Consider the following 26,733-nt stretch of genomic DNA (forward strand, 5'->3'; position numbering starts at 1 on the left):
TGTCGTGATATGAGCGTTGTGGGGTTTGTAGGATATCGCTGAATCTATCTTACTCATCAAAGTGAAGTTAAGCGTCCCCTGCTTTTTAACGACTTTGAGGTGAATAATTATTTTAGTCTAATGCTCAGTCACTGTAGGCGTTTATTCTTTCCCCTCCTAAACTGAATTTACTCTCGCCTAAGCTATTCTATCAGCGAAAAGAACGACTTCTAATCAGCAAGTCGTTTCGTGGAACAGAAATTGTCTTCAGGATAAGTGTTCTTACCATTTCGAAGTGAACATCTGTACAGCTCCACTCTAAGACAGGGCTTACCGTACCACTGAACTGGGTTGATTCGTACAAATCGAGCTGTCACAGACGGTTCTATTGTATTGGGCTTTACAAGCAATGGGTGAGAGGACCCACTGAACACCTGAAATGTGATCAAATGAGAGAATAGAACAGAGCGTACGATTCTGTTATTTTTCATTTCTATGATGGGGAAGCCTTTCCAGTTACCTTTTTTATCTATAAAAAAAAAAAAAAAGTTTGCAAAGAAACATTTCGACATCATTCATTTCATTTCAGCTGCAAAAGATCGTGTTACAATTTGAACAGCATCTCGCCTAAAGAAGGGTATTTCTCTCGGCGGACATTAAAGTAGTAGCGTGGCACAGTTCTGATATATAGCAAACAAGACCAATCACGGTTTCGTCATGGCAAGCGTTCTCTTGCCTTTCGTGAAGTCTTCTTGTTTCTACTTGGAGCTTTAACTGCCAAATGATGACATCGAGGTTCCCTCCGATTGCATGTTTTGGTTTTGGGTTCTCGAAACGCGACTGAAAACTGCTCCATTTGAACAGAAACAAAAAACGGCAAAGGTTTGAAGCGAGGCGTTAAATACAGACACTGATCACAGAATAGTTAAGATTACATCATTCCTTCTACCTTAGTTCCCAGTCCGTTTTCGGTGTAGTTAAACCACGTGCTACCATCCATGCTGAAACTCAGAGTAAATTTGCGCACGAGCCAATATTTAGTCTCCTGACCTTGAATGGCCACGCCTTTTATTTCATCAGCGTAACCCAGGTCTACTTGAAAATATGGTTCGGCATTATCGCTGAAAGATAAGGGAGTTTGCATGTTGATTACATGCATTTTTTTCCATAAGGAAAGCAGTCAGGGCATAGAGGAATTTGAACGATCTTTAAGAACATTTTTCTGCGTTATGTGCATGGATTGACAGACGAAATGAAAGTCTGCATTGGCTTAGTGGAGATGGTTGCAAGATCGACATAAGTTAACAAAAAAGTAGTACCTGAGTACAAGGTAGTAGGGAATTTTTCGTCGACCGTTCAACTCGGTATATACAAAGTATCTCATGAAGTACCATAGCGAATGACTGAGATATCGAGTTGAACACAAGAAGAGAAATCCTATATCTACGAGTAACCTTGTATGATTTTTTTTTTTTTTTTATCGTATGAAGACCATAGGCCACAATCCGAGAAATTTTCGATAATCGACCTTGGATTGAAAATTGTAAACGGTGTGCCATTCATTCGTCAACCTGACAAAGTGGCGCGAAGGGTGAGTGACGTGTTAGCAGTTGACTGGCGATATGAAACACACGTGAAAAATGCCGTCATTTTACCCTTGCGTTGTGTCGGCTTTCTCAGGGCTGGAAATCCTTTTATAATACCGAAGTTTTTCAGTATACAGTATTTGCATTTCTATGCCTTTCGGAAGAGAGAGCTTTAATCATACCCATTTGGACACCAAGCACTTGTTCTGTTTCGAAGCCTTCCGTAGGATGCCGTATAACTCTCGCCTAATGCAGAGCTGCTGTAAAGTTGAGAGTAACTCAGTAAACCGGTCTGTAAACCATAACTGCAGTCTGAAGGTTCAAGACAAAACTAAGACATGAATGATAAAGTGAATTCTTATTAACCATGAATAGCGCCGAGCTTTTCCCATCTCTCGCAGCGTTGAAGAGAAAAAATAGTCAATAAAGAGAAAAAGTCGGCAACTTGAACAATCAGTCGCTGTAACGAAGAGCTGGAGCTCGACTGCAAGCATTAGAGACTCTTTACCGCTGCCAATTTAGATTACTGTCTTAACTCTGTTGAAAACCAAATTATCTTGCAATCAGAGTGAAAACCGACAAGTAATATTTTTGATAGCGCTAATTTGCACACTGCAAAACAAAACCTTTCAATATTGGTGTATAAAAATTTCATAGAGGAAAGATCCGAAACCTTCTATAACAAGACATTAAAAGATGATGCAAGAAAAAATAAACACATTTTTACCTGGATTTGGAAATGTGTAAACTCGTTTAAAAGCGTCAGATCCCTCGACACATTTCCTGCCTAATGCTACCACGTCTCCTTTCTCTGGAATATTACCACTGACAGACTGCAGGCACAATCCACCAGGGCTGTACTTGATTGCCTTCCCATAAGCCATTCCACTGGTCTTTTGAAATCTAATTCAAAATTAAAACTTAAATGATACTATTTTCTCTCGGCTCTGCGAAAACTGTTGTTTAAGCTTGCCAGTAGTTTTAGGGAAATGGAATTAGTAGTACATTTTACTAAGAGCGACTTCCAGAGGGTGAGACGGCGATAACAAAAAGGAAATTTTCCACCCTTTCTGTTCGGTTGGGTGTATTTTCTTATAAGCTGTTTGCTGGATAATGCATTGAAACTTTGAGAAGAAACACACAAGCCTCTCCCTGGGGAGCAGTGTCAAGAAATTCTTGACCATTAAGGAGAAAAAATCGGGTCATCCTCGGTGTAAAAACCTGACGAGGTTTTCTTTGTTTCATGAGGTATTGTTTGGCTGTACGCTATTGTTTATGATGATTTGTTGTCTTTGTTTTACGTCACTCGTGAACTTCACAGGTTTTTACACCGAGGATGAGCCAAAAAATCTCAATAAAATACATGGTTAAGAAGAGAGAAAAAAACACATCTGGTTGGCTTTTGACAGTGCACTGAAAACACTGCTTACTGATGGTGGAATATGACCATATCTGATAAGGGTGGTAAGTTTCTGAAGAAATTGTGGTGCTGCGTCATTGGGAGTAACACAGTAATTTTTATCAACTGAGTCGGATAATGTAAATTAGCTATCGTTAAGAGTTTCGCTCTCACGAAGGGCTAACGCTCGAAATGTTAGCTTTTAAACTCTTCACGGTGGCCAACTTACATTATCAACTTAGATGATAAAACATAAATTACCTTCTTATCCCCACCGACGCGCGCAGCATCACAGTTTTTAATCAGAAACTTGCCCCCTTTATCGATATCTGATGAGGTTTTTGTTTTCCTGCTTTTTAGTTAAATATAATTATGCATCAGTTTTTCAAACTTTAATTAAACCCTTGGATCCCTAAGAGTCAAAATCTTATTTTTCTTTACAATATCACCCCTGAATCACTCAGTAAGTTCACGAAAATAAAGGAAATGATCACCAACCAGAGGCTCGGATTGCTAAACTAACTCTCCTTGCCAGCACCTTAGAAAATGTAGACAACAGTATGGAGAATACGTATGATGCACGATCCTCGCAGTAGAGAGCGCTATTTATGCAATAGCGAAATTCAGACTTGAAAAAAATCAGGCCTGTACGGGATTCGAACCACTGACCTCTGCAATACTAATGTAGCGCTCTACCAATTGAGCTAACAAGCCAACTGGGAGCGGGCCGTTAGGTTGATTCGTAAAAAACCCGTGATGATAAATCAGATACAATGAATATATGAAATTCAGGTCTGATTTTCGCTATTGCATAAATAGCGCTCTCTTCTGCGAGGATCGTGCATCATACGTATCTATAACCGCAGTTCAAAATATATGAACTTTCATATATTCATTGTACCAGTATGGAGAATATGCATACTGATGTTAGGTTGTAGAAGTTGAAGAGAAATTATGTGAGCGTCAATCTTCACCTGTGTGTTTTATCATCGCAAGCACTAAACGACAACCCGACAGGGGTCCCTTCAGTTGGTAGGCTGTCATTAATCATTGGCTTGACGCACATTTCAGAGCATGCGTGCTGAAGGGAGCTATCCTTGAGCAGAAGAAACCATGACGAGTCACTTATACAGTCTGTGTCAAATACTAGAATTTCTGATTCATTGACTACACAAGAGTGGGATTTGGGGCTGATACATAGTCCATTCAGGCTTCTTAGTGGACTGTGCTTTGGAAAACCTAAACAAAAGGGAAAAAAATATTTTCATCCATCTATTCGTCTATCCGACTACCGCACATCGATTCCAGCCCTCCACCCCTCCCCCAACCTCCCATTATCCGGTCTGTGTATCGTCTGTCTGTCTTTGAGTCTATCTGAATCTATATGCCTTTTGTCACAGTTGCTGGGATCTGATTGGCTTAGCTATTGGATATCTACTCCTTTAGTAGATGGGAATCAAATAAACAGCCCGATTAGTGTGCTGTTACAAAACGAAAAAGAGTGAAAAAAAAAAAAAAACAAGACTAATGCTGTTCAGTTTTGCCCGATTGCGATTGATCATTCGTTCTCAATTTATATGCTCAAAATTTTAATTCGGGTGCCTTCCTCGTCAACTATCACATTAAATGCAAATTTCGAGCTCTTGGTATAATTTACCGAAAACCGTCACTCAGTTACGAAGCTGAACAAAATTTACTGCTTCAAGTTGCCTTTAAGTGATAACCAGGCAACGTGAGTTGTCGATGCCAGATCAGGAGAGTCATGGGCTCTTTCATCTGCGTCACACAGAACTAGTGACAGACTGCATGCAAAGGATATGTAACCAGCGAGGGTAATTTTGATTCACGCAGAGAAAACTCGCTACTAAGACAGCGAATAATAAGCCTACCACAGCAAGGGGCCCATGGCTTGCACAAGAGAGTTTCACGCGAGGGTCCCAGCTCTGATCAGTCTTTTCCACCGTTCGCAGGTCGTGGATTGTTGCAGTACCTCGCTCTGACTTTGTAACCGGTTGAACAGGTCTTGCTACAAACGCTCCACGCTGACCAAGAGCTGTAACCACCGTTGACTCAAGTAGTCATATGATATTATCCATAAATATTGGGTCAGAAAATAGAGAACTTTTAATAACTTACATCTGAAATGGACCGGTCAGTATCTATCACTCGAGGGTGGGGAGACAGATGTTTTCTGGTTGTGTTATAATGACCCCTCTCCTCTCTCCTCCCTGTATTATTCTAATGATCTCCCGTCGGTAGTCATTTTTCTCTAGTCCCCCCCCCCCCTTTATACTCGGTTGACGACTGACCTCTCTCAGTTTCTCTGAGAAACATATGATCCTCTAGGTCCTCCCACCCCCCCTTCCTTCTCCAGGGCGCTAACACTTATACATGTGTGCAGTTTGAAGCAATTTACCTCTGCAGTGAATCTTCCGAAGAGAGCAAGACACTTAAACTGATACCCAAGTTCTTATCTTATCTTTACCTGGCAGTGGTGTCTCTATTGGGCAAATGAGGTCTGGTTCCTTGTAATCTGAGAAATATAAAATCAAAGCTTAGTTCGGCATAGAAGTAAGATGTAAACTGCGTCGCTACTTGGTATACCACATCCCTAGTGCACTAAAAAACTCAAACAATAAACCTGCCTTGTCTTAGCTCCTTGAGCCAATACCATTTTCTCCTGGGAAAGGCCATTTTGCCAGAAATCCATGGAGAAGGAAGAAAGGGCCATTTTTGTTGCGCCACAAAGGTCCCCCAGGGTATATGTCCCACAGACGAATCACTCGTTGTAAGTAATGCCAATCGATTTCGCCTTGGGAACCAAGGCATTCGGTTGCTTATGGCAAAATCTCCACTCGACCAGTCGTTAAATCGTTTGACCATCATAACGTCTGCTTGATTAGGAAAGTTTCCAGTGAGGGTGTAGTGATTCGGAGCTTGCCAAACTCCACCCCAGCATCCTGGCTGAATTGCATCGAGTCGATACAGAAACGGGCTGTTATTGGTCGAATCATGCTTGATGATGTCAGCTTTTCCTAAAATGGAAAAGTCTGCCCATCTGAGCTTACCGGCCAGTGCGTACGCATTTCGCTGGAGGACTGTTCTTTCATTTCAACCCTTGTTGGTGAGTGCTTGTATCTGTGTATCGTACGGTTTTAGATTAAAAAATCGTTTTGCTTTTTATCTTTCAAATTCATTCAAATAGAGTGTATTAGAGCAGTTGAAAACGTGGAGAAATGAAAGGTAATTTCTCGTCCGACTCATCTACAATTGCAATAAACTTTGTGTCGTGTTCCCCTTAGTAAAACATTAAGTCATCAATTTGTGGGATCTGGTAAACCAGATCAACAAAAAAGTGACCCGTAACGGTGTAAGAATCAGAGCAGCCTTTCTGTACAATCAAATGATACGGATTGGAATGGTAGATTTACCAATAAAGTCCATCCCCCGCCAAACCTTCTGGGTTGATCACAAATTGTTTTGACTGGCTTTGTGCAGGGTCCATCCAAATGCAGCCGGTAAACTCCATCACGCTCAAAGCCATCCTCAAAATACTGCTTGCAGCTAACTGTAAAACAAAATCACAATTTTGAAATCTGACTTAAGATATCAAAGCTTTACTTGAAAACTCAGTACAGTTACTTTTGTCGGAAATTTGATGATTGGATGCTTTCAAAAGAATATAGAAAATTATCCGAGAAAGGCTTTGAACAAGGGGATAAAGAAACCGGATTAAAATTTAATCCTGGCTGAGTGCTAATGAGCCCTCAAACAACTGGGCCAAGGGTGAAGAGAGGAAACGTAAAAGTAGAGAGTCTAGCCCCAACAGCACGCCACAGAGTTCCAAACAGAGCCATTCTTTGTGGATTCCAACACACTCCCGTTGAAGCTACTTTGTCATTTAATGTTGGCCTCCTATGACTCAAGCATTCCAATAAGAAGTTACGGGAAGCGCAAAAGAAACGAAAACGAAACGAAGAAGTAAGTCAAGAGAGGGATTCGCTACTTCCCTGAGAGTAACTCGCAGAATCAGTTTAGTTCAGTAATTCTTACCACCGTTTTCTTTGAGAATACTTACCATAGCACTTGGTTTTATAACAAGTTGACATTTCAAGCGTCTGTCCTCGGCAGTCGCCATCACGAACACACGAACGAATACGATACCGCATTCCTCCTCGTCCGCAATACTGACTGCACGCTGACCAACGAGACCACGGGCCAAAATCCTGTTCATCACCTTCTGCAGTATAGAGAAAAAACTGGTCAGCTTCTGAGCTCTCACGAGCCTCTTTATGAAAACGAGTCCTTTTTCTGCAGTGACTCATACGTGTGCTGACATATATGTATATATATTCTTAAACAAGGTTTTTTTTCCTATTTTTTTCAAAATGATCACCACATAGTAATGTTCACACTAACGAAGAACGAGTTCATTCTTGTAAAGAGGAAAGGGGAAATGAAATATGCTTCGGGCTCGTTTTTTGATTTACCAGCCTTTCTTATTTCTGCAACACCTCTTTGACTTATTCTCCTTTTCTTCGGCTGGCGCAATCATAATGTGAGTAGCATGTCAGTCATGATAGATGCACGAAACTAAGCTACCACAATTTGGTGGCTATAACACAGTGGTTGAATGTCATGGGGCAAGGCATACGCGAGGGGATCAATTCTGGCCGGCTGAGCGCCAATTTCCCTACCCGCTGTGTCGCAAAATAAGCGAAAGAAATTGAAACGTCTGCAGAGATCTTTAATAAGATAAAACGTAGGGAGAGGGAGAAATCGACTTTTGTGGCTGTTTGTAACTCTTGTGAGACAACCTAGTTCTACATACATGTTATCACTGAAAACCTTCGCACATGCGCAGACGTCTGACGGCTTTGTTGGTAGCTATAGCTTGTCTAGTTTTTATTCTTCTTTACGAATGGGCGAAGACGAAAACCCTCCAGATGACATATTGAATTCAAGCAAATGAATTCATGAACATGTCGTCTGTCACTATGAAAAACCATAATTCTGAACAAATTTGCCGCCTGTTTACTAATTTCGTAAACGTTTACTATTGACATCTAAAGCAGGTTTTGCAATTGATAATTTTTGGTTCACAGCCTCCTTTGTGTACCTGACCTGAAATATCATCACAATTAACCCACAATATTTTCTAAAAGACGAAATTATTTCCTGATTAAGCATAAGAGTGTTTAGGGAAAAAAACAAACAAATAAACAAGCATTTTGACTTACCTGTTGTCGCCAAAATTGCGAGGATCCCAAACAATAAAACAGGTAACAAAACTCGTGACATACCGTACGCCTTACGACAAGTTGTTTCCAGTGTTTCTATGTAACGAAGTGTTATCATAAAAAGAAAGGTAATGGAGAGTAAAGTAAGAAATGCTGAGGCAGTTTCGGCCAAAATTTGTGAGTAAGAAGAGATTGACTAAAAAATAGTAGAATTCAATTCATCCCTTTATGACATCATTGCAAGAAATGACTTTTTTGCGATTCACTACCCAAGTCCATGACATTGACGTGAAAATGACATAAACTTGACATTTCTTATATCGTGTCACTGGCTACCATAATTTGTTACTAAGAAAAGAAGAGAACTCTTCAAAGAAATTTGAAAATTGTTTCTTAATTGCTTAACTTCCGAAGACTAGCAGAAGGTCTGGATGGGGTTAACTGACCACTGACAAATGGCCAAATTTTAACTGACAACTGAGAAATCGCTGAAAAACTAACTGACAACTGACATTTGTGGTAGGCTTTTACTGACAACTGACAAAAGCCCGGATCGCCCTTGGTATCCTAAAAACTGGATGTAAAATAAGGACAGTTGATCTATTGTGTTCAAAGAAAGTACATTTTCCATTACATATCAGTAGGAGTACGCCAGAGTGTCCTATTTCGTTAATAATTACCGCATGTGCCATCCACATGAAGGTCATGTGTCACATATCAGTTATATGGTCTTTGATACCCAACTCGATCGTCAACTTACGCGATGGCCGTGAATGTTGGAATTTTAAGAGCTGTTGTAAGCTTTTACTGAATCGAGTCGGAAACGACATTGGAGCGTCACAGAAGCCGCATTCCTATCAAAGATGTTAAAACCGCACTGGCGCTGATAAAGCACCCTACTTCGTTTCTTGGTCTAAAGGACTTGTCTAGTAAATATGGCCTCGGAGATTTTGATGTGAATCTTTATCACATGGCTCCGAAATCAGGCGGCAAAAGCGATATAATTTTGCGCTAACTACGGACGAGCAATGGAATTTGGAGCTTCCTACCATGCTGGCTGGAACAGGAAGCGAATTAAACTGTATGTATTGGAGTGGTTTGGTATTGGTAGATTTATATCAGTTAATAGCCTACTCTTTATCATAAAACGCCCATTAGATGTCGACTTATAAGCGCCGTCAGAATTGTCTCATTCTTGAATTCATGTAAATTATGCTTTATGTAGATTATAATGACATAGCTAAAGTGACTGTGAAACATTTAAAAATAATGATAATAATAATAATAATAATGATAATAATGATATTTATATAGCGCCTATCCAATGATAGATCTAGGCGCTTAACAAAGTGAGAGGAAATTCAAAATTAAAGTTAATTAAAGTCGATAAACTTAAAACTGAAGTAAAAGCATACAAAGTCTATTCAGTCCTAATGGCTAAAGAAAAATCTTATGTGTCTCATAAAACTCAAGTCTCACTTAAACTTCTCGAAGAAGGAATGCACCGCCTGCACAACAGCATAGCTTCAATTAACAACGATTATCTCCAAGATATTGAATTGAGCACATTACTCACAACAGTTGTGGAGAATCGACATGCAGTTTCACATTTTAAGCATGAGACCTTCACCTCATTACAGTATTCCCAAGACTTTGGATTAATTACCAAGGAGTCGTTGAAGAGAGTAACGAAATGGCCAGCCAAGTATTCATGAAAAACCCTACTATCCTGACCCTCAGACCAGCCCGGAGTTTTCAAATGTAAACTTTATGCGACCTCTACCTTCAGTAGAGATCGACCCCGAGATTGAAAGTGCTATGAAAGAATTTGTGGAGAAATATCGTCCTTTGAGGCAAAGGACAGTTCGGGAGGAAACTACCAAAGGCAGGGCAGGGGCTTTACCACCGGCCGTTAACACGGAGCAACAAGATTCCACCAAAGTGGACTTGTTGGCGGGAATAGGTAACGATTTCAACTCGGGAGATCAGTCAGTACGGTTCAGCAGCGACAAAGGAGCTGTTCAAGCTACTTCGAAAGGTGGGAATGTAACAGATATCATATTTGTTGACAACTGTATCGTCGCAGTGTCAGATAAGATCTGTTTTAGAGTACTGTGCGCCAGTTTTCCATCACGCGCTCCCACAGTATCTTAGTGACGGCATTGAACGAGTGCAAAAGAGAGCGCTCTCCATCATTTGACCTTATGCGTCATATTCCGAATGTTTGGCCAGGTTCGACTTAGTAACCTTGCACGCGAGACGCGTGGCTCTGTGTACCAAGCTTTTCGAGTCTATCACGTCATGCCCGGATCACAAACTCGTGCCTGTCTTACCTCCTAAGAGAGAACACAGACATAATCTAAGACAGTCCAGGGCTTATGCCATGCCCCGTACACATACAAATCGTTTTAAGAACACTTTTATTCCAAGTATGTGTACATTATTTTTTTTTTTTTAGACTAGTTTGTACATATTTATATATAGAGTTTTTCGCATTTGTGGTTTTATTATAATTTAAATTGTATTTATTCCTAGTTCTAAGTAATTGTAACGCAATTCAGTCTACGGACTGCCATGTTCGATATTCTAATAAACTATCTATCAGCTGCTGACGGTGCGAACACATGCAGACGAATATGACACGGACTCAGAAAACGACCGTTTCTGACCAAGAGGATGAAGATATTACCCCAATTACGGTTTCTAGATCTGGGCGGCCAGTTCGCGCCCATTTTCGCCTGGGTTTCTTAGTTACGCTTTCTCTAATAGCCTAGTTGAAAAGTACACAAAAGAACGTTCCTTTCCAATCATTTCATGAGAGCGAACCGCAACCGAAGCTTTGTGAAACAAAACATAAATCCAATATATTATGCTAGAGGACTCTTCACAAGTTTTGTTTTCTTTCTGATGATTGCACGGGAAAACGGAAGTTTGTTTTCAGAAGAGTCGTAACTGACCTAAACAATGACTGAAAGTCATTTGAAAGATCTTATTTCATTCCAGTACTAAGAAAAAGCAGTTCTTATTGTATCAGTTTTCAACTAAATTTTCGAGTGTACGCTATATATATGTGTTTTTCAGCTAAAATTATAGGGTCAGAAAGTAATAATTAACTTGCCAAGTTAATCATTAACAGTCATTTAACTGACAACTGACAAATGGCGGAAAATTTAACTGACAACTGATAAATGGCCGAAATTTTAACTGACAACCGGACATTCGTACCCACCCCCCCTTCCCCATCCAGACCCTCCTAGCAGTGTGGCGGTCAGGAAGTCGCGGTCAATATAATCGACAGCCTTATATTACATTATGAGACAAACGATTAAACGTTCATTTATCAACAAATCCACGATGAAGAACAACATTTTGTCTGACATGGTTTTAGTTTATACAATATTTTTATATGGCAAGGTAGTCCAGAGGAAAATCTCTGACCGTCGGGATCCTGCTATACAGACTGTTTCCACTGAAATGGTCATAAGCTGCGTATTTTTGTTCGCGAAAACCGGCAGACTCAAAATATAAACATACACGGAACATAAAAAAAGTTTGGTAACCTCGCTTGCTTGAGTCGTGCTGGGGAATATTGGCCCAAGGTCGCTTCGCTCGGCCCGTACTGCCACGACCTCGGACCTCGGGCGAACAATAATTGTGGTTCTATAATTCTACGATATTGAAAAAACGACTTCTTAGTACTTTTACAATTTTATTTTACAAAAACACAGATTTTTTTCTCTGTTCTTTAAACCCAATTAGTCCCGAAGCTTCAAAAATTTACACAACTAGGAGAACTTTCCTGAGTTCTAGAATCTATGATCAGGTGTTCTAACGACACATTCGAAATCTAAAAACGTGTACGCCTTAGCAGGTCAAGTTGTCTGGAAGTGGAGCATTCTACTCTTTTGTTCTCCACATCAATTATTCTAGTAAATATTTCAGTTTACCCAAAGGACGGCCGATGTTATTTCTGAGGCTTGCTTCATTGCAAGGACCGGAGATCACCATGATGAGCTGAACCGCGATGTACCTCAGCGTGATCGCAGTCGCTCTGACATCGTCAGGATTTGTATGAATTTTAATAGTAATGTCAGTTTGGATGCAGTTTTAAGTTTAATTTCATCAAACCTGTTTTGTTCTTTTTTGTTTTTAAACACGAAACTACATATACTAGAAGAGTGTTAGCTGTGTTCGAGTTTTATCACCGGATGATTCCTTTACAGTCTAACTGAGCCTGAAATCCTACAAAACTCTGATTTTCCATTTCGCTTTATCCTTAAGGATTTTCGTCCTTCCACGTGTTATAAGCATTACAGTTAATACTTATATTTTCATGGGCTTAGTTTTCCACCGGATAGTGTCTGTGTTACCATGACGTCATAATCTTTATCGTATTACAGTATATGAAACGTGATTAGTTAACAGATCAGTCGAGTTAGTGAACGCACGTGTTTGGATATCCTCTTGAGAACTAGAGCCGCAAATATTGGTAAGTATATTTATTTTATGGTGTTTCGCTTTTTAGTATCCTGTTACGTTTCTAAAGTTAAATACATCGAAGCAGTTAGCGTTTTGTGATCTTTTTTCAGTTGACTTTTTTCTATCCATGGACAATAGATAATGAAGTAAATGAGTGCGACAACGACCTTGTATCGAATACATATCCGATACAACCACAGTCTGTCTCGCACATGTCAAGTCATTTTCCTTGTCGATGTTGCCATCACAAATGCATGTTTTGATTCTATCAGTCCCCCCCTTTTCTTACAGTTATAACTTAGAGCGGTTGCTTCAAAACATAGATAATCCCCTCCCCACTCCCCCCGCCCTTCCCCTCTCCCTGCCCTCCCCCCTCTCCCCACCCTCCCCCCTCTCCCCACCCTCCTCCCCTCTCCCCACCCTCCCCCTCGCCTTACCCTCTTCTCCCCCGCCCTCCCCATCGACTTAAATCTATCAGTTTGTCAAGGTTTCGTTTCTTTATTCGTCCCTTTGCTATTATTCTTTATTTTTTCGTGTTTTTAAATCGAAAACATCGCATTATTAACCCGCACATATGAGGAAATTTGAAATATTTTCATTACAATATCATGAAATTCACAAACAATACACTGGAGAACCTTTTTTATTAATAGCTTTGCACTAAGTTTCCAGTATTTACTACGATGTAGCAACAGCTTTGAATGAAAGTTTACTTGGTAATATGACGTAATAACCTCGTATTTGTGTATTTAACAACATATTCTTTAATAATGAACGTAAGTGATGTCCCACCACAGATCAACATCGCTGCCATTTCATGAAACTCTTTGACACTTTCAAGATCTTTATGAGAAAATGTTTTTTTCCTAATGTTATTAGCTCACTGTAAGAGCCCGTGGTCTCTTCGTTAGTTAGTGTCTAAAAGAAATCAGAACTCAACGGAAAGACCATAGGTCAACCAGACACCTTTTAGGCTGATAGCAACGATATCTTTCTGTGTATCACAAGCGGTACCTCTACGAAATACATAGCGTGGTTTTTTTCAGATTCAGAACAGACTGTCAAAGCATATGATATAGATTATTATTACAGAAACAAAGGGAATAGTAGTCCGTTCTTCAAATGAGTAAGAAATACCTATAACTCATACATTAAACAGGACCATTTAATACAAAACTAGCAGTACCTTTTAACAACTGTCGTAAAATAAAATACCTGTAAATACTTCCTAATAATTCTGGTCCACGCTTTACAATTTCACACGTAAATTTACAAAGTTGCCGTGGCGATTCATTTGATTTTGCTGTTGTTATACCAATTTGTTGTTATACCAGTCTAATTCCAGACTGTTAAAACAGGCGTCTTTACTGCTTGACCTCAAATCTTCGCTGATCTCATTGAACATCGGTGAAAGAAGGTCAGTGAAGACTCTTATCGAAGGATTGATATGAACGAACAGGTAATACTCAAACCGAAGCTTCCAGAACATATAATCATCTGGAATTGTTTCCAAAATTTTAAGTTGCACAGTGTGATGATCGGTCTGTGCGACAGTGGGATCTTTCTACATAGCTAGGGTGAAAAGTTATAACAAGTGAGACTCGATTTCTGAAAAAAAAAAATCTCCGTATTTGACTTTTGAACTATAGATAAGACCCTTTTTTTTCAAGGTTTAGAGCGCTATTCGAGTGAGTACCGTAGAACAAAAACCAAAGAGATCACAATGGTCAACCAGAAATAAGAGAAACTATGCAAAAGTAAAAACAGCCGAGCTGCCTAAAGCGCGGGAAAACGCTGTTGACCAAGTCGTGATTGCTTTTAGTTTTGCATCTGATTGGTTGAGAGAGTGACACGAGTTTTCTGGACAGATCACAGAGCGAAGTAAAGCAAAGCTAAAGCAATCCCGAAATACTTTCGACATTTAACTGACAATTTCTCTAAACATCATGGGGGCATACAGTCCCATACAGTATGGAAACAAAACAAAAAAAGAACAACTTTCACCTTTTGAGTTTTTATATCAGACCGATCTTGATTTCAATCCACATTAAAAAGTAACAACTAAGATTCAGTTTATGATCAAACGAAAAAAAATAGCGCCCAATTTTTGATCAGACACAATTAAGAATCTGTTTGGCCGAGTAGGACTGATAGTGACAGTTATATCCCCTGGGAGATACTTAGTAATTGAACACTCTCTATATTATCATCATTGTCAAGTCGTATTTAAATGGAAAAGCCTTATTGGTTGGTTGTTGATCAAACATAAAAACTCTGGTCATAAAATACTTTTAAAAGATAATTTTCTAATTAAGAGATGCATTTACTGATATAAAGTACCGATTAGATTGTTGGCTATTTGCACCACTTTCCCTTCGCCCTCGCCTCCCACATCGTCGACCCCAATGAATAAATGACCTAAAGAAAGAATGGCTGAAAGTAAACCAAGTGAAAAATAAAATGGGTGACATTTGTGTTTCACAAAGGGTTAAATAATTAAACAGTTAAACTTTATTTGGCCTTTTAACTGAGTGCTATCAGTCAGTTAGAATGCCAATCAATAAAAGCTAAATGGTAATGCTATTATCACCACAGTAGATAAACTTTTTTTACTCCAGGAACGTAATAGTCACTTGACCATGACCAGCGTTGTTGTAACAACATTCATTGTCCTGGTTGTTACCATCGTTGTAAGAGCCTCCCCCACCCCCACATGTATCAAAACCACCATTTCCACTGCTTCCCCCAGAGTACCCTCCTCCTCCTCCTCCTCCTCCTATTCCTCCTCCTCCTCCATATCCATAAGCTCCACCACCTCCACCAAACCCACCATCGACATCGTAATTGAAGGCTCTTCCACCCACCCCTCCCTGAATAAACCCCTTACCACCTTCTCCACCCCATCCTTTGGTTCCATTAAAATTCTCTCCACTCCTTCCACTGGAGTAAAACCCGCCACCACCACCACCTGAAATACAATAAATATATTAAGATTTTTTTAGTAAACAAAAGCGAAATTTTGTTTTTAATAGGATGTTAACCCCTTCGATTTTTGGAATTTTTTTACTCGTATTTTAAAACGCTCCAATAAAACCGTAACCGGCTCGGCCAAACCTTAATACAATGCTTTTTAATTGAGCCGCTATTCGTGAGCTTTGATATTTGTATTTAGCTTCTGTAAGACCTAACTGTATAAACGGTTTTTTTTTTTTAACCTTTAACCTTTATTGTTATTATTTGTTCACATCAGATGGTCATTACTACGCCGGCTTGCAAATAGCAAAGAGCTAATCGCGGCAAGCCAGACAGTTGACATATTTTATAAAATAAATGCAATTACAACATGTAAACATTAACCCTTTGAATGCCAACCCAGGTGCATGCCTCGCAACCAGCGGCCATATTGGATTTTTCATAAAATAATTTTACTCAACAATTTGAGCCCTTTGGCATTGTATAACTCTTTTTAGCTGCGACATTGTCCTCCTCACTTTCACTATCTTCGTTATTTTCATTCTCGCTTTCGAGTTCGTCGATCTCTTCGACTTCTTCCCCGCTTTCATCTTCATCCTCCGAGCTCGAAATACTTTCATTGTACTCTGAAACATCTCCATCACTTTCGTCGCCTCATATCACCTTTCGCCTCATATCGCCTTTCGTTTCCTCATATCAGAGTCTCTATCAGCGAAAACTTCTACCAAAACTTCCTCAGCTGTCATTCGACGTGTGCTGGCCGCCATGTTGGATTTGGCAAGGATTTGCCGCGAAAATAAACAAAGCCTTCTGGGTGTTATGTTGTGCCACAGTGCAAAATTCTGTGGTCAGCGGATTCTCAAATTGTTCCCAGGTCCTTTGAAACAACCACGGATAAAAACCTTGAACGACCGAGAAAAGAAACAAAATGCTTGTCAGAGGACGTATATATACGTCCTCGGTATCTGAGGGTCCTATTTTAGGACGTATATATACGTCCTTGGCATTCAAAGGGTTAATCTTCGTGCTTACAAACATCTAGGTATTAGGATAATATATATGTAAAGAGGAAAACTACAGACTAAACATAATTACAGTTTGTAATTAATCTTTCATCTTATTAATTAGAGTATCTATGTCGACATAGGAGTTTTCAGTTTCAGGAATTTCGATTAATTTTCTTTTTTTCTTATCTTACTTTTCCTGTCCAAGATACTGTGAGTTGATTTAACACATTACCTAAAGTTTAATTTAGATGATGATTATTTGACCCGTACGGCCCCGCGCGCGTAATCTCATTAAAAACCATGGTGAAGGCTGACGTGTGTAGGGGCGGAGGGGTTAAGGAACTATAAGTTTCTTGTTCTGCCCCAAAAAACAAAGGAAAACTTTTGCTGTAGGATCTTTATCATGATTGTTCAGCGTGCGCTCGTGCACCGCGTCCTATTTAGGTTGAACCAATTTGTGGAAGTGGTCCAATGATAAGATGCCTGTTGATTAATTTGATCGGGCTGGACGGGAAAATATTTGACAGTCGGTCGTGAAGCACGGACCACGCTGCACTCGGTCCGTACGCCATGAACTCGAGCCAAATATTTTCCTTTCTCCGGCCAACACCGTTACCGCGACTCGTCTTTACAGTAAATATGGCCTATACGGCCTTCGATCACGAGCTTGCTGGCCAAATTATGACACGTTACATTCACTGAAATTACATGGCATTCTCAAATCACGAGGAACCGAGGAGGAAAAAGACATTTTTATTTTAATAACACGAAAGCTTATCGGATATAAATGGTCATCACTCAGAGACAACCGAACACTAAGGCTAGGCATGTACCGCGAGACCGCTGCTTGATCCCGAACACAAGACAATCGACCTCATCTGTAACAAGTCAGCAAAGCCCGAAAACTGACTTTGCTGTCCCAAAATTTTTATTTACGAACGTTTGTAGCCTGACTAAAACAAGGAACCGGGTTAGAGTGGCCGTACACTCGAAGATCATTTAAGTAAGAACGATATTGATGTCTGCGTCGTGTCCGAAACACACCTTGAGCCAGATAAACCTGGCCCAGTTGTCAGCATACCTAACTACAACATGTTCAGACGGGACAGGAACTGGTCAAGATCGGTTTTGAGGGTAAAAGGAGGAACTGCTGTTTATGTGAGCAGTAACCTAGATGTTGTCGATATTTGCAGATCAAAACTACATAACTTAATTTCTTGATATGATCTTTTATAAACACGCAGCAAGTTCTATTTTCCATATAAGTATATTTTATCCGAGATGTATTAAAGAGTTATGTGCCTCCGATGCGTATATCGAGTTATGGATTCAATGTGTCACGCGGGTAAAAACCCTATTACTGAAATAACATGTGGAAAAAGCCATTTTGTGCAAATTGACAACAGGGTCAATGGAGGGGAAGAGAATTTTGGATTATTCCATGACAAAGATGATATTTGCTCTACATCTGTTGTGGTGCGTAGTTGTTTGTATTTTAACTTACCCTTCGTGCTCTGAATTTGTTCCTACAAATGTCATCTTTAACGCATTTGCCCTTGTTTAGAGCAGGACAAATCATGATATATAATTTAGATTTACACCACATTTGTCCATATTTACACCCAAAAGCAAATGCACAATTATCCTATTTATCTTTAGGACAACTGTCATATTTGTCTTCAAGTCAAATACTGACAAATATGACAAACATCACATTTGAACCACATTTGGACTGCATTTGTCTGACGGCAAATCTGATTTTTCATCCAGTGTAATTTGAAGAAACATTACTTAGATCTAGCTTCAACTGTGTATGATCCTGCAGTTCCTTAAACTTTCAAAAGTGTCTGCATAAAATTTCATATAAGCAGACCACAAACTGCATTACTAGACAAACTCTGTTGTTAATTACCTGTTTCTAATCATATAATTCCTACTACTCGACTGCAATTTCTTGTTTTTGCTTTTGTTTTTTTTTTTTTTTTGGCTTTTTTAGGAGTCTCTGCATTATTAGCCAAACTCTGTTGTTAATTACCTGTTTCTAATCATGTAACTTCTACTACTCGATTGCAATTTTTTTTTTTTTTCGCTTGTTTAGGAGTCTCGTTATTGGAACATTAGTTCTCTCAGATCTCTCCTGCCAAATTGTTTTTTGCGAAGTCTATAAATAAATGAATAAATAAATAAAATAACATTCCCCCAACGTCGCGAAGCCTCAGTTGAAGTAAAAAAAACTCAGTTTTGTTTTCAGCCACGTTCACGCATCGCCTTTGGTAAGTAAAGTATCGTCGACTCCAAAACTGATTCCGTCGCCTGAAAGAGCTACATGCTCATTGTTTTTCGAAACGATTATCATTTTAGCACATTTTCTTTTCAAATAGAGCTCTAAACGGTTAAAGGGAAAACAATCTTGAAAGTTTTGAAACTTCGCGGGTAAACTCATGAAGTCAGCCTGAACCATCTCTATCAACCATCCATTTTTCATAAATCATAAGCCAATTAGAGCGCACGTTATAATATGATTATGATATGACATTAAATGAACAGCTGAGATGTAAGGAATCATCACGATATACCCTTACCTGAAAAACCATTATCAGCAGTCTGTGCACCATGTCCATTGTTCCAACCTGACCATGATTTGTATCCAGGATTCCCTGTTGTGTTTTTGCTGGCGTCACATCCTTCATGTCTTGACTCAGCTCTATCAACCCCTCCTCCGCCTCCAGCTATTATCAAAGGTGTGTTGGCTCCTCTCACCACAAACGTTCCTCCACCACCTCCAGAAGAGTAAGAGTGCGTGTTTATTCCTCCTTCTTGACCAACGAGTATCTGAATGACTTCACCCTTGTTTAAGCGGAACGTTCCAATCATTCTTGCTCCTCTTCCTCGGTACTGAATACTGTTAGTGTGTATATCGTACCCTCCTGCAGCTGCTATTGCTTCTATTCTGTAGTCACCAGTGTACGGCACAGTCCAATGTTGAACTCCGCTGGACAGTGTGACTTGCCCGTCATGATCATGTCCTGTGTAGTCACTGCCTAGCGTTGTTGGACCAATTCTTCCACTGGTGTTGAGGTTTGTAAAAACGGCCTTGAAAGCTGAAAGGGAACAGTTAAGTTATCTACATCGTTATAACCATAATTGTTTTAGCTTTTTTCTTTCATTAGAGGTAAATTTGCATCTACAAAAAGGACATGCAGCAGTTAAAATCTTGTAGATTGATCCTTAAAACTACTCACCATTATTGCAATTATTAAGTTATATTTAATATAACTTAATACAACTTTTTTTATTTGATCAGTTATTCAATTCTTTGTCTCTCAATGGACTTGTACCCGCTAGTCACGAAAATATTTTTCCCCGAACGTTTATCAAGCATCGCATCTGATTTTGATTGAAATGTTGTGTCGATCTTCTTTGTTAAAACAGATCGCTTTTGAAATAGGCCTTCAACTAAAACTGTCCTTTCTTTTCCTCGTTTCAGAGGTGACTAACATACTTCTTTAAACTTTCCCTTCTTAAGTTTGAATTATAGATAAACCCATCCTCTAAAAAAGCCACTCTTGGATTTCTAAGTTATTTCTTCTTTAAATCGGGAAAGCCAGATTTATCAATGCTACTGGGCTAGTTTAAGCCATTTCTCCCCTTCCTTTGGGCTTTTCCAGGCGCTATTGCATTAATTTACATTTTCCGCTTCAGTGCTGACGAGTAACTGATGATATCCAGCCATTCTGCGTGAAAAAACTCGAAAGTTGAGCAAACCGTAAAATTTTGATTTAGCGTCCGGGGCTATTGAACCAGGGGATTTAATTCTTGCTTTTCACGTGACGTCATCAAATTTAGAAATTAGGAATTATCGATCCCTACGAGAATTCGGTTTAGTAAGTTAATAGAACAGTTGAATTCTTATCTTTTGAAAAATTTTCCGTTCGATTAGGTTTTTCTTCTTGTGGTAAAGCAAGGTTAAATTTCTAAGCTATTGCTTGACAGGATATTAACATACTGGTACGTAGGTTAAAGAAAAGACTTGTAATATTGCCCTTCTGTTGTTGAGGCTGGGCATCCTGTGCCCTGCCCGCATTTTGCATGACCAGCGGTTTCACTTTATGGCTATTTATTATCGTGACCGCCATTTTTTATTTAGTCTTTAGTTAGGTTCTAAGTGAAGTAAGGCCTATTAAAGGTTCGAACTCAACATCAAGGACGAGACAATCTTTTAGTTCAACAGTAACCTTTTATTCTGGGTCAGATGAACAACTGACATGACCTCTAGCGTACTCAAGTTGGAAATCAACGATATAAACGACGATACATATATACATACATACATACATACATACATACATACATACATACATACATTCATACATACATACATACATACATACATACATACATACATACATACATACATACATACATAAACTTTATTTCCATAGGGATTTATGAATAGCACTAGATGTGCTAGTATCTCCGAACATATAACTACAAACAAATGACAACAAGTTTAAAATCGAAAGACTCATATAAAACCTCATATAAAAATGCTAATAATTATATACTAATCCCCACTAGATATATAACTCCTAATGGCACGTTTAAAATCGGCTAGAGTGTCCGACATTCGTAGTTCATCTGATAAGCTATTCCATGCAGAGGCAGCGAGATACCTGAAAGAGTGAAGTCCAAAAGTTGTGGTCTTCACCGCTGGTATCTGTAATTTCCTTTTACCCCTTTAATCATACGCACTTTGACTGCGCTCTTTGAGAAGTGACGTGATATACCCAGGAGCCATGTTGTAAAGGCCTTTGTAAACCATAGTCAATATGTCCTGGACTCTTTTATCTTTTAGTGATACCATACCAAGCCTGTTAAGTAAAGCTGAATACGAACTTTATCTGTCTCCGAGGACTCGGCGAAGCACTCACTATAAACGTAACCGTGTGGATCCAGAGAGAAGCTTTCCAAAACGCCCAATGACCCTAGACTGGTTATTGACCCTATCGCATATATGAGATACATGCTTCCAAAAACTAAGATTTGAATCAATGTTAATTCCTAGAAGATCTATATCATCATGCTGCTCGATTCTCATCCCATCAACTATAATTATAAATGAAAAATTACGATCAGTTTCTCCGAGTATGAGAAAATAAAATTTACTTGGATTGGCCATAAGACCGTTATTCCTAAACCAATCGACAACAATCGATAGTTCACTATTCATCCTATCATGCAGGGCAAGGTGATCCGTATCCGAGCTATATAATTGCTGATCGTCAGCGTATGCATTAAGCTTAACCTTTGTAATAAAATAGAAAATATCATTTAAGAATATGTTAAAAAGTAAGGGTCCTGGGACACTTCCCTGTGGTGCACCTCTGTAATTATGCCTCCACGTGGAAAACTCATCGCCAATTTTTACCCTCTGTTGCCTATGCTGAAAGTAGTCATTAAATAAAGCACAACCATGTGTATCTAAGCCGTACGCTCGCAATTTAGTAATGAGAAGATCGTGGGGGAGGCTATTGGATAACTATTTCGCACTTTCGCCTTTGATAAGTCCATTATTACAACAGCTATAAGCTGCCCGCGATCTAGACATTCCTTCCAGTCCTCAACAAGGCGTAACAGCGTCGTATTGCAGCTATAAAACTCTCTGTAGGCTGCGAGAAAATCAGAGAGAAGGCCCTGGAAATGATGGAGTAACTGCGACGAAAGGAGCCTCTGATAGATGTTGTTTAAGGCTGGAAGAGAGGTGACAGGTCGAAAACACTGCTTATTCATATTCTCCTCAGTACTTTTTGGTAGCGGAGTGACTTGTCGCATTTTCCATACTGACGGATACTTACACTAAAATTGTTTTGCAACAGACTGCAAAATGTCCGATCTCGCCGCATGCATTACATTTCTTGCCACAGGCAGGACAATCGGGTCGCGTGCCATATGGTCAGTGTAATTACAGCTAAAACAGCCTCTCACTTTTGTCTCCTGAGAGCCACCGGACGGTTTACCGGGCCTATAGCCTCTGCCCCTACCTTGTGCTGTCCCTTTTCCTTTTCCTTTGCAATGAGATCGGCCGGAAACAGCATTTACCGGACCGGATGACTGATCCATAGCCTTCACCTGAATGTTCACCGCTTCCTGCACATGAGCCAAATCTTTTAAATCTTTCAGAGTAACATCTGCTTTCTCAAGGAACTTACGGCGAAGACTTAGATCCTTGCATTTCTCAATAAGCTGATCTCTTATCGCCTCGTCGACATTTTCAAAATCGCAGGAGATCTCTTTCTGCCTCAACCGACAAACAAACTGATCCACCGACTCTCCTGACGCCTGCTTCATTTGCCTAAACTGGTGCCTTTTGAATGGAACATTCAACTGTGGTGCGAAATAGTTATCCAATAACTCCATACTCTCAGCGAACGGCTTGATATCCGCACCGGTCAATAACATGTAATGAAGCTCCTGTAAATTGAACCCTCCAGTATGCAACAGCAATGCAGTTTTCTGTTCATCCTTCGTAATACCTTTTGCCACCAAATACAGATTAAACGAGCGTTTCTACAACTTCCAGCGAACTTCAAGTGTCTTCGGATCTTCTTTTGGATTGAATGGAGGAAGGCTGGCCACATCAAGAAGAGGAACAAACGCTGCAGCTGGCGAAGCCTGTGAACTTGAAGTTACACTCGAACTCGTTCCACTGTCCACCATCTTCTGAGAAAATGGCAAGGCTTTCTGCACAAATGACTTCCAAAAATATCCCCTACCTCACAAAACGAATTGAATCCTCGTCGCCAATGTAACGATGTCACTTGGATGGCCGCACAGTAACCCAGATTAAACTATAAAACGAAACCAGTCTTTATTCATCCACCATGACAACCGGAAAGCATGGCCCATACAAATATCCATAATCCTTTGCAATGTCTCAGAACTTCGGCTAGGACAGCTTCCGGTAGGATTACAATCAGAACATTACACTGCTTACAGTCTGTATTCTGTTTAACCATTTCATAGGAGTGGCGCAAGTCTCTTCAATTGAGTGAAAAAGTCACAAAGCCACTCTTTACCTCACAAGCGTAACCACTGACCACTCACGAATTGCTCCCTTGGCGCGGAAATTGAAATCGTATCGAGTATACAAAGTTAAAGTGAGTTCCTTTAGATCTCCCGAACTTGTACGTATCGCGTTTAAAATCAATTACAAGTAAAAGAGGAGGTCTTAAAATCTGCTAGATAATTTTTTGTTATGCTTTCTGGGAAGTTAAAGAATTTCGGTAGGCTTCCTACAAATGAATAGAAATGGTAGGTCACAGACTTAGATTTTCAGATAATTTACAATAACTGAAAATTTGAGTCTGTTTGTAGACCTTACGTCCTGCCATGGTAACCGATATGACATCACCACTACCCTTAAAGTATTGCCCAACAATATAGTTGCAAAGATGTTTATAATTTTCCCTCAAGATTAAAGCTCTTTTCTTGTAACCTTTCATGGTTTCACAAACACTACGACAACGAAACCATGGAGAAAATGTCCTAAGGAAAATTCCAGCCACTGATGGCCCCGTAACAAAACGTTGAGAAGTTGCAACGTCTAATGAAAAAGAAAAATGTCCCAAAACAGCCGAGATGTCTTATCGGTTGGCATGCGGTGTAATCGCTCCAAATGATCCGGACAAGCTGTACGAGGCACTGGTAACGGCAACAGAGCAACGGAGTTCACACGACATACTTACATTAACAACTGCATACAAAGAATATACCGACAAAGAATCTAAAACTTCAAATTATTAGCCTGTATGTTCTGAACTTGAAGAGCTAAGGAATCTTCAAGAGCCTTTCGAGAAGCTAAGTTAACGGTAAATAAAGAAAGTGAGACATCACTATTTCACTGTTCACTGTTCACTTAAGGAAATCTGTAATTTCTACAAGCTCCCATTTGAATCTAGAGATTCGAAAGCTATTCTAATATCAAAACTTAAGGACTGAAATGACCCATGAATGCCAGTGCTCAGTGGAAGGATGGTTACACCATCAAGCAGTGTTGCAATGGACTTTGTTGCTGGCTATAAAAGCCATCATTTTGCTAGAAGGAAGTATATCTATATATAGCGTAGAATACACACACACACACAAAAACAAAAACAAAACAGTTTAGTTGTAAAAACCTTTGTGCTTTTTACATTTTTACATACTTATATATAATTGTGCAGGGTAACTGAAATGAAAAAGAAAAGGTGTCCTGCATAGCAGTCTTTCAAATTTCTCTCTTTAATTTAGCCAACAGGGAGTCATGCAGAGGCGTGTGGTGAAAGCAACAAACAAATTAGAAGCAGAGAGGAGCTTATTTAGCCGGCCTTTTTCATGTCTTTGTATGAAAAAAAAAATGTACAGTAAAACTGAAAATGAAAAGAAAAGGGTTTACTGATAATAGGTCAGAGCTGAAACTAACATGGCTCAATTGACAATTTTATGTGGAGCTTATAAGTGGAAAACCCTAAAAATTGCACATGGCTAGTCTTATTAACACCATACATAAATGACATTGGTTACTGTTTCGGAAAATCATATGTTAGAGTCAGCAAAGCGATGATTTTGCATACATTCTTGGGAACAGCAAAAATGATATAGAACAAACATTCTAAGTACAGTGTTCATTGCGTGAAATGGAACATAAATAAAAGGTTGTGGTAAAAAAGACGCCTTATCTTATTCCACTGAAGACAAGCAAAAGGTAATATGGGTACCCTGCTTAAAAATACATCAATAACTACTAATTAATACCAGTTCTAATTTAAAGGAAAGAGTTATGAGAATAAAATAAAGGTAGTCTGTACCACGAAGCATGCTTTCACTGTTTAGACGGAGAGTCCTAAAGTTCTTAAAGCATGTATTCGAATAACTTATGACGATAGCCCCACTCACCCCACCCCGCGCCGTTCTGTTTTTACTCAGCGGCTGGTCAGCGGACCGTTTAGATAAAATCAATGGATTTTACCCATCATCATTGTTGTCTCTAGGAAGGAGGGAAGGGGAACGAGGAGCTGTGCAATGCAAAACCAGATCTACGGCTTGTTAATCAAGTCGTGTTAGTGGAAACGTTTGTGTCTTAGATGTGATAGTCGGAGTACGTTATAATTAGGATTATAAAGCTTGTGTTTCTACAATGTTCATTACCAGTGCAGTTATGTATATCCCCGGTGAATCCACGTTTACAAATGCACTTGAATGATCCCTCGGTGTTTTGGCAAACGACGTTTTCATTGCTGCAGTTGTGGGTATCTGTAGCACACTCGTCGATGTCTAAAATAAAGTCAATAGACCTTTGGTCAAAATACTGAATTACAGAGGTCGCAGGAACTAGGGGGGGGGGGTGGGGGGAGAGGATGTATGATGTGCAATGCTATTTGTCGCCAGTGGTGTGTGAAGAAGCAAGTTAGAACAAAAAATGCGAGGCTTTGGAGAGGAACATTCTTCGCTCCACTTTTCTCGGCACGAAATGCCTGTAATAGGCTGGGGTGACACTACAGCTTAAAAACACATAATGGGGCTGGCTTGAGATCCTTTCTAAAGAAAAAGCAAGAAATTTGAAACTACGCGTCATAAGTAGAGCCGATCTTGAATTATAAACCATCCGAGGGAATAGGCCCCCATGTTGCAATGAAATACAAAATTAATTTTTATTATTTTAAGTCTTGCCTTTTTCACAATCGTGGCCAGTGAACCCAGACGCACATAGGCATCGATATCGTTTTCTTGTGAATCCCGACTGGCAGGTGCCGTGGTTTCCGCATGGAGATTTAGCACAAAAATTCTTTGAAAGAAAAAGAAAAAAAAAAAAAAAAAAGGAAATGGGATGTCACAAGTTATTATTCAATACCTTAACAACATTCTCCGACATCTCCCCGAGAATTTGAATACAAAAAGAAAAGGAGAATCGGGAAGGGATGCCTGTAGATAGGATTTAAAGAGTATAGTGACGTCCCTAAGAACAACATCTAGGAACCCCGGTCATAGCTCAATTGTATCTTTCTACCTGTTCTTAGCATCTCCCGGGCCAT

The 26,733-nt window shown here is 39.6% G+C and overlaps 1 protein-coding gene and 2 pseudogenes across 1 annotated transcript in view; all 3 read right to left on the reverse strand.

The window, feature by feature from the left end:
* LOC111319198 (uncharacterized) overlaps nucleotides 1-26,733 on the reverse strand; it is a 99,239-nt gene that overhangs the window by 61,538 nt on the left and 10,968 nt on the right. Inside the window, exons 3-4 of the mRNA XM_088749251.1 lie at nucleotides 26,372-26,518; nucleotides 25,850-25,975 (exon numbers count right to left, since the gene is read on the reverse strand). Coding sequence (XP_088605377.1) covers nucleotides 25,850-25,975; nucleotides 26,372-26,518 — 273 coding nt within the window. The remainder of the gene's footprint in view (nucleotides 1-25,849; nucleotides 25,976-26,371; nucleotides 26,519-26,733) is intronic.
* On the reverse strand, nucleotides 99-8,265 carry LOC148737066 (uncharacterized; annotated as a pseudogene).
* Nucleotides 13,309-19,703, reverse strand: LOC148737067 (uncharacterized; annotated as a pseudogene).

Source organism: Stylophora pistillata, chromosome 2 (genome assembly GCF_964205215.1).
Source record: "Stylophora pistillata chromosome 2, jaStyPist1.2, whole genome shotgun sequence".
NCBI classification, from domain to species: domain Eukaryota; kingdom Metazoa; phylum Cnidaria; class Anthozoa; order Scleractinia; family Pocilloporidae; genus Stylophora; species Stylophora pistillata.